The sequence below is a fragment of the Hoplias malabaricus genome, chromosome Y, assembly GCF_029633855.1.
Source record: "Hoplias malabaricus isolate fHopMal1 chromosome Y, fHopMal1.hap1, whole genome shotgun sequence".
NCBI lineage: Eukaryota > Metazoa > Chordata > Actinopteri > Characiformes > Erythrinidae > Hoplias > Hoplias malabaricus.
Window position 1 is genome coordinate 58,440,075 of NC_089820.1, and position 12,666 is coordinate 58,452,740.

A 12,666-nucleotide genomic window follows, 5' to 3' on the forward strand; every position below is an offset into this window, starting at 1 on the left:
AACATTCCACAACCTCAGGGCTTGCTCGAATTAGAAGGTCTGGAGGCTGGGAGGGTCACACACCAGAAAAAAGACGCCCCTTCCTGCTCGCTAAACCAACCGCAGTGTTTATAAAACAAATTCACAGCCATCTGTCACTCCGCCGAAGGTTTGGGGGAGTCACCCGACGCTGAGGAGAGGCGCTAAAGCCTCACTGGATCCCGTTCATTCACTTTCCTTCAAAATGCACTGGGGAGTAAAAAAGAGCTGATGTCCAAGCAATTGCGCATCTGCTGACTTTCAGGAACACTAACTCCACCAGATTCCCCCTCAGACGCACTCCAGTGCCTCCAGACGCAGTTCAGCACCAGTGTTCAACACCTCTTTACATCTCTCTCTCTCTCTCTCTCTCTATCTCTCTCTCTCTCTCTCTATCTCTTTCTCTCTCTCTCTTTCATTCTCTCTCTCTTTCATTCTCTCTCTCTCTCTCTATCTCTCTCTCTCTCTCTATCTCTTTATCTCTCTCTTTCATTCTCTCTCTATCTCTCTCTCTTTCATTCTCTCTCTCTCTGTGTCTCTCTCTTTCATTCTCACTCTCTCTCTCTCTCTCTTTCATTCTCACTTTCTCTCTCTCTCTCTCTCTCTCTCTCTCTCTTTCAATTTTGGGTTTCAATTTTAGGAGCTTTAAGATTCATTCATTATTTTTATAATAAGTATTTACAAAACGTAAAATATTAGAGTCTTAGAAGGAGTTAAAACTGAAAGAAACAACACGTAGACACTCGTATCACTGGACTAAAGCTGGGTCAGTCCCTCTGTTCTTACCTAGGTTGTTTTTGATGGTGAAGTTGGGGTTCGTGGGTGTGTCCAGGCGATAGTGGAAGGTGTGACCCTGGGTGGGATTATCGTTGTCCACAGCACTGATGGTCCCGATCACCTGCAACGAGTCAGTGTCAGAGCGATTCAGAGTCAAGAAGAAGAGTCAGAGATTCAGACAACGTTAAAATAAATCAGAGACAGTTAGACTGAGTCCGAAGGAATCAGAGTCAAAGTAATGGATGGAGGAGATGGTGATGATGGATATTTAGAGCAGAAAAATATTGCCATCATGAAGAGAGCCCACTTTCAGAGACCGATGGAGTCAGGGGCAGTCAGAGGTCAGGACTCATCCATTACTTCACTGTGGCCATCATAGCAACAGCCCAACGAGATTCAGGGTGAGAGAGAAGAAGTCAGGGAGTGTTAGGAGGAGTCAGAGTGAGTCAAAAGTCATTTTTGAAGCTGATTTGCTCCTGCCGACAATCACAGACATTCTCCTGATTTCAGAGTGATCGTAAACTGTTATCTTCCCTGATTTTCCTGTAGTGCATGGAGTTCAATGACATATGGATTCACTGCCATCTGCTGTGTTTGTTTACATCTAATATGTGAGAAACCCCGGCCTGCTCTCGCGATGTAGCAGTTCACGAGAAAACCATGTGAGATTTTGAGGAGTGGAGCACTCTGTTGGGCGTGAGCAATCATTCAGGGCAGATTGTGTAGTGTGGGGACTTTGAGGATTAACTACAATCAACCTCAGAAAAATCTGTGTGGGGTGTCTCACATTTTCCACATCAGTTAGAATTTTTAAATCCTCTAGTGTGTTCCAGGGAGTCAGAGAAAGTTAGAGTCAGCGTGAGTCAGAATCAGAGAGTGTTAGAAAGAGTCATAAATATTCAGGACGAGTCAAAAATCTGAAACAGAAGTAGTCTGACAAGTCAGAGAGAGTCCGAACAAGTCAGATAGATTTAGAGAGTCAGAGTTAGACAAAATCAGAGAGAGTTAGAGAGAGCTTGAGAGAGTCAGAGAGAGTCAGAGACCAAGTCAGTGAATTACAGAGAGTTAGATGGGGTCAGAGAGATTCAGAGAGAGTTAGAGATAGTCAGAGAGAGTCACAGAGTTAGAGTGAGTCAGAGAGAGGTAGAGTGAATCAGAGAGAGTCAGAGAGAGTCAGAGAAAGTTAGAGTGAGTCAGAGAGAGTTAGAGAGAGTCAGAGAGAGGTAGAGTGAGTCAGAGAGAGGTAGAGTGAGTCAGAGAGTGAGTCAGAGAAAGTTAGAGTGAGTCAGACAGTTAGAGAGAGTCAGAGAGAGGCAGAGAAAGTTAGAGTGAGTCAGAGAGAGTTAGAGAGAGTAGTTAGAGTGAGTCAGAGAAAGTTAGAGAGAGGTAGAGTGAATCAGAGAGAGGTAGAGTGAGTCAGAGAGAGTAGTTAGAGTGAGTCAGAGAAAGTTAGAGTGAGTCAGAGAGAGGTAGAGTGAGTCAGAGAGAGTCAGAGAAAGTTAGAGTGAGTCAGAGAGAGTCAGAGAAAGTTAGAGTGAGTCAGAGAGAGTTAGAGAGAGTCAGAGAGAGTAGTTAGAGTGAGTCAGAGAAAGTTAGAGAGAGGTAGAGTGAATCAGAGAGAGGTAGAGTGAGTCAGAGAGAGTAGTCAGAGAAAGTTAGAGTGAGTCAGAGAGAGTTAGAGAGAGTCAGAGAGAGTCAGAGAAAGTTAGAGTGAGTCAGAGAGAGTTAGAGAGAGTCAGAGAGAGTCAGAGAGTAGTTAGAGTGAGTCAGAGAAAGTTAGAGTGAGTCAAAGAGATGGAGCGGCTGGACACCAGAGGCCAGAACTCATCCATTACCTCCCTGTTGCCATCATGGCGAGAGCCCACTCTGACAGCGGCCCACACAGGATGAAAAATTTGTCCCATTCACTCATGAAATTAGAGACCTTTATCCACGGGGGACTGTCTCTCTCTCTCCACACTTTTCTGCTCCGGCTCCATCCATATATCTGCCAGTGCAGCTCGGGACAAGCTCTTTTTCTTCATGATCGACGGCTTTTTCAAAACTAGGACCCTGCCACCGCGCCGCAGAGGGAAAGGGGGGCTTTTTCTGGGACTACTACAAAATACAACCTTACAATTTTCATGTTCAGTATCTACACTTTCATATTCCCAGTCCAGGAAGGGCTTTGTCCTGTTCCACTGAGAAGGCTTTAGATGCTGGAAGCGTTGCTGTAAAGATTTGATGGCACTCAGCAAACTAAGAGCATCAGTGAGATCCAGTAATCAGGTCATACCCAGAGTATTGTTAAGAGAGCACAGTTCGTCTAGACTCTTGCCGACGGGTGTTGCCAGAAATGGCATTAAGGTGGGCCTGGGGACACTTGGGTGGAGACAGTTATTCTTCGTAGAATGAAAAAGAAAACTAAACAATGCAAACTGCAGAGGAATTGACTGAAGAACAGGTTTTGGTTTTGGCAGAGCCAGTGCACTGATGTTGATGCGTCCAGCTCGGAATCCGACTCACATGATTGTGAAAGGAGAATGTGAACTTAATCTCACATTCCGGGAATCAGCTCTGACTACGTCCCTGCTCTATCCCTTGCTTTGTGCACAGGGGCACAGTGAAATGGGAACTTAAAAAGGATCATTCTGAAACTGGGATTAATCCTAAGAGAGTTCAGACTGGGACACTTAGTTTGTTTCCTATTTACAGAGACAGGGCTGTGTACAAACATTGGACCTTTTTTCCAGTGCACAGACAGATTAGAAAACGGTGAGGAAATATTCATTCATTCATTGTCTGTAAGTGCTTATCCAATTCAGGGTCACGATGGGTCCGGAGCCTCTGGAATCACTGGGTGCAAGGCGGGAACACACCCTGGAGGAGGTGCCAGTACTTCGCAGGGTGATGTATGGAAATGTATTAAATGTATTAACAATATAAACATTGCCATTGCAAGACCACACTGTTAATGGGGTTAATGGGGTTCCACAAACTGTGATTGGATGTAAGTGAGCTTTTACCTGACCAGGTTTGCCGTTCTCACACAGGAAGAGTTCCTCCTTGATGGGAAACTCAGGTGCATTGTCGTTTATGTCCAGCACTTTAATGGCCACTATAGCTCTGGACATCTGGCTGTGGTTCTCTTAGAGAGGACAAAAGAGAAAATCAGAAAAGCGTGTGAACAATGGGGACGCATTTGAACAGGCTCCTGCAAATCCCAGGTAAATACAGTGACCCAGTTATTTCCATTCTCTTTCAATGTCTCTCATTCTCCCCCACCCTCTCCTTGTCCTTCTCTCTCTCTCTTTCATTCCCATCCCTTGGGTTGATGGAGAGACAGACGAGACACCACATCAATCCGAGAGTTAGTGCATTATCAAGTATGCAAAGCAGAACTGCAGCAGGGGAGAAAAAAATGTCTATCACATTCAAAGTGCTTTTAAAAATCCCCTGTACACACACACACACACACACACACACATGTTTTATACATAAGGTGAGAAAAATTAATATTGATGAAAAGGTGCAGGCTAAGGACTAAGAGGAAAATAAAAGGTGTGTTAATTAGATTAGGTTTTTATTGGAATTATTCATCGTCACTAATTCCCCGTCCCTTCTGAGGACCCCTGTAAATGATTGTATTTAATCAGCGTTGTGCCCACTGACTTTTATTGAAATGATCCCTCGCTTTGGCCTTTGGAGTCCCTCCTCTGTACCCATGGCTGCTTTTAAACAGCCGTCCTTTTGACCCCAGATAATAACGAGGGGATGCACCTTCGCCTCGCATCACAAACAGAGTCTAAGTGGAACAGCAGGGCAGAGGAAGTCGGAGTATTAAAATGGAGCAGTGTTTTAGCTTCAAATTTAAATCAAATGCCTGTAGTGTCAAATAATCTGCTGAGAACATAACAAAAAGACCAAAACAGGATCACAACAAAATATTAAACTGAGTGGAAATATGTGCTTATATTACATTACTTACACATTGATGTGGTCCGATATTAACAGGCAGCTACTTGGCTAATGTTGATAAGAAGATGTGTTTGTTGTTTCTGTGGTGGTGTATATGTAGAGTTGGGGGAGGGGTGAAGTGGAATCAAAACAGAGAAGGGACACTTGCAATGGGCAAGGTTTAATGGGTGTGACACCTGTCAAATATTTTAAACTCCAATCAAGTTGTGGATTTCAGTTGTCAGCTAATTTGTTATTTGGTATTTATTGTTCTTTGACCAGACGCCATTTGAATTCAAATCATGTCATAATCACAGTCTCTGAACTCATAAGTTGGAGATTTAGAGGAGGACTTGACAGCACTGTCTCAGATTTAAGTGAATGTAGCATTGGGAGTGTAGCCCAAGGACACTTAAAGGTGTAGCACTGTGTTCCTGCCTGAGCTGGGCAACCAACTGTGGAGCTGGACGGGTCATCCACAGTGTTATTGTGATAGCTCAGATCGGGTGGTCTGGAGGTACAATTTTGGGAAGTGGCTTGGTGGTGGAAATAGGTATTACAAAGTAAGGAATGAAGTTCCCCTAAAAAGAGTATTTATTGTGGCGACCAAAATACAAAAGAAACAGACGGCAAAAAGAGAAGGCAAGCATTATTTACAATATATATATATATATATATATATATATATATATATATATATATATATATATATATATATATATATATATATATATATATATATACTACTTACACTTTTATGACGATGAAAGGAAACTTAGAGCATTAATGCTACCATTCATTATAATACTGGCTGAATTTTTTAGTTCAAACCTTGGGCAGTAACACAGTCTCTCAACAAAGTTCTTCCAAAGCCTTCTCTCCAATTTTACATTTTACCCGCCCCTTATGTACCCCATTAGCCTGCCCCAGACTAAACCAAAATGATTGAGGGGTATATTTAGAAGGTAAATTAAGATGTAAGCACAACTGGTTGAATTTCCCAGCATGCATGAGTTTCCAGGTGTTACGGTAAATATATCAATCTAATAAAATCCAGATATACCAATTAACATGTTTTCTTTTCACAGGACCACTGGACCCCCACTGCACCAGTAATGCCCACTGTAAGTACCAGTGTCAAGCTCATAATTGTTTACCTAAGACTTGTTTTAAAGGAAAAGCCATTGATGAGGTGTTTTAGAGAGATGGTGATGTCTTGGGTCCCCTATATCATCACAATTGTATTATTCTCTGTGGTAAATTGTATTTCCTTCTAAAATACACTGGTGGGTAGGGAACTGGCCGGTTTGATCCCCAGAGCCAGCAGGTCATGACTGAAGTACCCTTGAGCAAGGCACCTAACCCCCAACTGCCCCCGGGTGCCGTGGCTGGGGCTGCCCACTGCTCACTGCCCCCTAGTGTTCACTAATGTGTGTGTGATTGTGTATTTTACTGCACGGATTGGGTTAAATGTGGAGAACAAATTTTTCACAGGGCACAGTGATCAATAAAGTGATTCTAGTTCTAATTCTAAGGGAACATGGAAAACAGGAAATGCTGTTTGTGTGTGTTTCTGGGATGTGTTCAGTGCGGCTCGAGGCACTGTCAGGTACTGTTGTCTCTGTTCTGAAGCACCACGCACAGCTCTGGAACCAGTCTGAAACACTGTGACTGTAACAGACAGGACTCTGCATCATTTCCACATGTGTATCACATCTCACTCTGATCTGACCGCGCTGTAAACAGTGGATTAACCATGACTCTGTCCTGACTCCATCCCTTTATCTCTGGCTCTGGAGTTCTTTTGGTGTAAAGGGCTAACAGCGTCTGAGCCGAACCACCTCACTTCAATTAAGCTTTTACTTCTGCCCATTGTCAGCCACATTATCTTCATAGCCGTGTGCTGTTAGGGAGTCGTCCTCCCGCTGTTCCTTGCTCATTAGTCGTCTGTATAGATATGATTAAACCATGTTGAAACGCTCTGTAATAGAGTCTTTAGAGCAGTGTGGAGCAGACAGAAGAGCTCTGGCGTAAATGAAGTTCCTCAAAGTGTTTACTCCTCTGTGGCCGAGTAGGAGGAACAAAGGCATTCGTGCTCGAACCGTCAGATGCCAGAAGAGTTTTCGCCCCTGAGCCGTTCGCATTATTATTAACGAGTTGTCACCAGCCGTTTTTGATACTGATAGGCCCTCCACTCAAACTCTTTGAACCCGTTTCTCTCTCATTAATTATATCTCACCCACTACGAGCTCGTATTTTTGTTTGCCTTCGTCTTCTGTGAGCAGCACTGTTTTTGTGAATTCACTCTTTGTCTCCGAAGAGGTTTTTTTTTTTTTTTTTTTTTTGTTGCTGGGTTTTTCGCCGTTCTCGTCCTTGCATATATAAAGATTCCTTGGGTTGCGTGTACAAATCACTGATGCAGAAAGGCGCTCTGTTCTCCTGCGCACACTGAGGCTATAATGAATGCACTCATCTGTATCAGAGCCGGGAAAGCACGACACTGAGCTGCTGTCCTTCAGGACTGCAGTTTCTTAGTCTCGTATATCTATAATGTACTATATGCATCTCAGATTGTATAATGTTCAGTGAGAAGTATATCGTTTTGCATAATAACTGTTGGCCTCTTTATCAGAAACACTTCCCTCTTCACTTTACTCTTGTACAACTCATTTTGCCTTTCCTCAATGGCTAGATCCTGACCACAAATATGATCTTGTTCTAATAACAACTTGCTGAGGGTTACCCACAACCCCAGAAACACCTAGACAATGTCATAACAGAACTTTGAACAGCGTCACACACTCACTCAGTCACTCAGACACTCAACCCTGTGGACGCCCAACGTGGGTCTGGACTGTGGGGCAAAATGGAGGAAACCCACACAGACACAGGGAGAATACACCGCACTCCTCACAGTGACCTGAGCAGAGCATCCCAGCCAGGGCCCTGAGACCCTGTATATGTATAGTTTTTACGACTTCTCTGTGGTCAGGTGACTTGTAAAAGTAAAAGTCGTCCTGCTCGTACGTAAACGTCTCCCAGTGTCAGTGCTGGTGTTATGGCTGTCTATTATCTTTATTAGATTCCCCCTGCAAGGAGCAACAGCTCTATTTGCAAAGTCAGACTCTATTTACAGCAGCTCCTTTGTCCCTGAGTGATATAACACTTGGCTAATTGTGTGCTGTGTATCTGCTGTTAATTGTAAGGAACAGTGTTTTCTCCCTTTAAGCTGTGAAAGTGAGACAAGGAAACTCCAGAACAACTATCGCGCGCAGAACCTCGGGATGTTAATTTGAGTTTTATCACCTAAATTCAGCGGCGTATAGCATTCGGAATGCAAATAAACACTGCACATATGGCCACTGCTGTCTGTAGTTCTGCTCCACGGCTTTTAATTAGTAAGTCGCATTTCTGGATCAGTTTTGGGGGATGTTCTTTGCTGTTTATTTTCATTTATGTGCTCTTTAAACTGGTGTGTGGCTGTAAACGACTCCATTTGAGCGGAAAGTGTGTGTTTGATATGTCTTAATACAGTACGTGTAACAGAAGTGAACATGTAATTGCCATGCCTTCAATTTAGTGTGAGAACCATGTGTTTATGGAGTGGCTGGAGGAATGTTAAGAAATACATACCATTTACACAAGGTATTTTGACCCTTTAAGAATGAATACATTCACAAGGCTATGAAGCCACCAGTGGAATGGTGTTCTCTGGAGTAATGGAGCTCCATCCTCGTCTTATTGATATTTTTCATGGCTGAATGATGTCAGATCCTCACGGGAATGTTTCAACTTTTGGTTTGAAGAAATGCTAAATGAGAAATGTTTGGTATAAGTTTCTGGGGCCGGCTGTTTTCCCCTTAAGTATGACACTTAAGGCCTAATTTCTCCTTCATTGAGGGATTTACTGAAGGGTGTTGCACAGTTTCCTTTAAAAGATTTGCTTCCGTAAGGGAATGTGTTAAGGAATTCACTGCACTAACAGAGATTTTTTCGGGAATTGTTGTTTCCATGGAAACCGTTGTTTACATCCACTTGCTGTGATAACCGTTATCGCCTCTTGTACCAACTCACAAACTTTCAAAGATGGAAGAAAAGAACACAGGAAATCCAGATTGTTCAGAGGAGGATAAGAGAACACTTCTGGAGGAAGACAATGAAAGCAGACGGACGAGGGCCTGTGGAACTCGGTGAATGATGCGGCACGCTGTTGACTTATCGACATGGAATACCTCGCCTTTTACTAAAATCGGAGAACAGTCATTAACTGCGTCGCAGCAGGAAGAGCACAGCTGTGGAGAGTAGCGTGATCCAACTCAAGACCATTAAAGAAATCATGGATTGACTGCGGATCAAATCTATAATTTAAACTCAACTGCTCATCGATGAGCGAATCCAGTGGGTTTCTCCCGGTTGTGGAACACTCTTCTCGGGATACGTTCCTTCATCGCCATAGACTCGGGCGTGTTGGAGTTAAGGCGGTGTCAATGATATGTTTACCTTCATCTGGTTGCTAAGGTGTTTTGTGCAGAGATTTAATGAACTTTAATGGATTCCTTAAGGAATAAGACAAAGATAAGAAAAAAACCTTAAAGACATAAGTAATCATTTTAAGGAAAAATAGTTAGAGTTTTTTATGAAAATCTTAACTCAAGGTGTTTTGTGCATCCGGCCACTGATATGTATTTATTATTTAAATATTAAAATATTAACGGTTAAAGTGGACAGGGTATCTAAGGTGATTGCTGATGTATTGTTGGTCAGGTATTTTGATGTTGCTGAAGTGTTTCTTGGTGGTTGTTATGGTAACCATGTTATAGTATTTAATGTGGTTGTTAAGCTGTTGGAAAGTGAGATGACATGGAGTTCAAACAAAATCTCAGGTGGTTGCTGGGGTGCTTGTTTTGATTATTCAGTTGTATGCAGATGAGGTCCAGGTGGTTGTTAGGGTGATGGTAGGTGGTTGCTATGGTCCCAGGTGGTTGTTAGTGTGTTGATATGTGGTTGCTAAAATGGCAGCTTTGATATTGCAAGTGTCTGAAGATGGTCTCCCAGGTGGTTGCTAGGTTACTGCTTTGGGTCCAGGTGGTTGATGGGGTGATGGTAGGTGGTTAAGTGATACTGGGATATTTGAACAGATCAACTGCTGGTTGGATTCACAACCATAGTTATCATAAGACCTGAGGTCACAAACCATTGATAATGCCCATTTGCGGTCATTTGCTCAAAGATTCCTGTTTAACTCTATGTTAATGTGCACCCCCAAACACTCCCGATATAAACCACGTAAAATTAACGTTCACTTACGGATTTCTGTGGCCGTGACTGTGATGTTGTGCCACATTTCGGTCTCTCTGTCCAGTGGCTTGGCTAATGTGATCCTTCCATTTTCCACGTGAATATTGAACTGCCTCTCCAGATCCGTGTGCCGATCGATAGAATACCTGCCGTAGGAAAGAGAGTGGAGAAAAAGAAGAAGGGAAATAAATCGTGCATTCAGTTCACATCTCTCTGAACAAATAAACCCATAACACACTGTAGATGCCTCAGATCTCTCAGCTCCATCAGCACACGCCTGCAGAATACAGAGACATCTGCAGGATCTTAACCCGAAGAGGGTTATAACTGCTATTCAAATGCACAGTTCAAGTGTCATACACAGTCATACATGTGCAATGACACAGTTATATTTCCATTCAGATGCCAACAAAACGTTGAAAAAAATGACTCCTGTTGTGTTGTGCATAAGATTACGAAGACTTACTGGAACATGGAAAAGCTTCAATCGCCATATGCTCTTAAGTCGTCTCTTTCAGTGCTATTTTAAGCTTTTGGAATCATCTAAAAGAAAAAAGCTCCCAAATCTATTGTAATAATTGCTATTCTTTGCGCTCCCAAGTGTGTCAGTGTGTCTGGAAATTTCTGGTTCGGTCCAATTCGAGTCCAAAATAAACCATAGCCTTGCTTCCTTTCTGTCTGTTTTTTCCCTATTCACGATGATATTCACACCAGCTTGTGTAATATAACTTCTGAAACGAAGGCTGTAAACTAGGACATTGCTGTGAGGATTTGATGGCTACCAGGTGTGGTAGGTACTGTTGTGATAAACTGAGCATGACCACAGACTCCTACAGGTCAATGGAATTAGCCGAGATAAAAATCATAACAAATACGACGAAAAAAGAAGCAGATTAGGAAGTCGGTGGGTGTTTGTTTAGAGTCCAGCGTGAGACAAAAACCCACGTCAGGTTTTTAAATAACACTCTCGTCGCCTAATAGCTACAGAAGATAACACATATAGTCTAATTACGTGTCACACTTGTGCTTAATTACCAGACTCAAGGTCACTTTTCAAAGCCCCAGCATAGACTTTGTGATTAAGCTACAAATTCTAGACGCCATTAAAGGTTTTCTGGCTGCCAAGCCGCTCCTGTCTGAGGCCCGCAAAACAAAATAAGTGCAGTAATAGCTCTTTAAAGATGAAATGAAATGCTTAATTAGTGCTAACATCAACAAGCGCAGCGGCTCCTCTCAGAGCAGGTTTCAGATGTTCGTTTTGTGCAAATGACTAAGATGCTGTCTCTGTTTTTCACTCCGTTATTCACTTCGCTCCCTTCTCCCTCAGCCCTTTAAGGGACAGGGGGAGGTAGAGAAACAATGGGAACAAACTGAGGTTTTATGGATGATTGCTAAAATGAAGACATGTAACAGGTGATCGCTACTAAAAGAATTTACACACATTCAAGAAAATAAACACACACCATGTTTAAGACCGGGGCTTTAAGGTTCGAGAAGTGGGCTTGGGACCGGAATGTCACTGGCTACATCCTCACGACTGACAGGAAATGAAGGGTGGGGGAGTAAAGGAAAAGTCTCATCCCTCAACATCCACAGCTGAGCTGCCCTTGAGCTAGGCACCTAACACCCAACTGCACCCCAGAGGCTGAGATAGCTGTACACAACAAGGGTGTGTGTGTGTGTGTGTCACTGCCATGGATGTGGAGGCAGTGTTTTATCATACTGCTGCAAACCCCACCCAGTTCTGAACACACTTGCAGGAGAACACTACACATTCTGGTAGGCTGCTGTTGCTAAGAGATCAGATGCAATAATTAGAATCACCCTGGTTTTAATAGCAATTTATATGTTCATAAAAATAATAATGCGAATATTAATATGAGCACTTTTATCATTCACTAATTCTTAACAATTGAATTATTTATGATATTATAATAATGTATTATAAATTGTTATTTATATATTTGTTTTTTTTAATATTTACTATTACATTTTTCTTGTTTATTTACATTTTTCATGCATCACTTTTAATTTGAATTGTGATTCATTTTTTTACCGTGACCCTGAAATGTATTTAAGTGGCAAAGAAGATGATGATGAGGAGTCATTTTGTACTCTTTTATATTTAATTATTAAGTTTTATACAAACTCTGCAAAGCCTTTTCAGATGATTTTATGTATGAAATGATTATTATTACTAATATTATGCCCTGCACATAACTGAACACAGCCATGTAGTTGAAGCCCCTGTGCTCTCAGTTACTGTATCATTAGAGATTCTGTTGTATTCTCTTTAGTTGTGTTCTTGTGCAGAAGTGGAACAGTGTACACTGTGCACTATTTGTGTGTGTGTGTGTGTGTGTATAGGGGATGAGTGTGTGTGTGTGTGTGTGTGTAGGGGATGGGTGTGTGTGTGTGTGTGTGTGAGTGTGTGTAGGGGATGGGTGTGTGTGTGTGTGTGTGTAGGGGATGGGTGTGTGTGTGTGTGTGTGTGTAGGGGATGTGTGTGTGTGTGTGTGTGTGTGTGTGTAGGGGATGGGTGTGTGTGTGTGTGTGTGTGTGTGTGTAGGGGATGTGTGTGTGTGTGTGTGTGTGTGTAGGGGATGAGTGTGTGGGGGCACAGATGCGACAGTGCGG

At 42.6% G+C, this 12,666-nt stretch overlaps 1 protein-coding gene across 1 annotated transcript in view; it reads right to left on the minus strand.

Moving 5' to 3' along the window:
* Positions 1 to 12,666, minus strand: part of LOC136677792 (cadherin-8-like) — a 47,011-nt gene that overhangs the window by 13,329 nt on the left and 21,016 nt on the right. Inside the window, exons 3-5 of the mRNA XM_066655445.1 lie at positions 10,039 to 10,175; positions 3,801 to 3,922; positions 805 to 916 (exon numbers count right to left, since the gene is read on the minus strand). Of these exons, the coding sequence (XP_066511542.1) occupies positions 805 to 916; positions 3,801 to 3,922; positions 10,039 to 10,175 (371 nt within the window). The remainder of the gene's footprint in view (positions 1 to 804; positions 917 to 3,800; positions 3,923 to 10,038; positions 10,176 to 12,666) is intronic.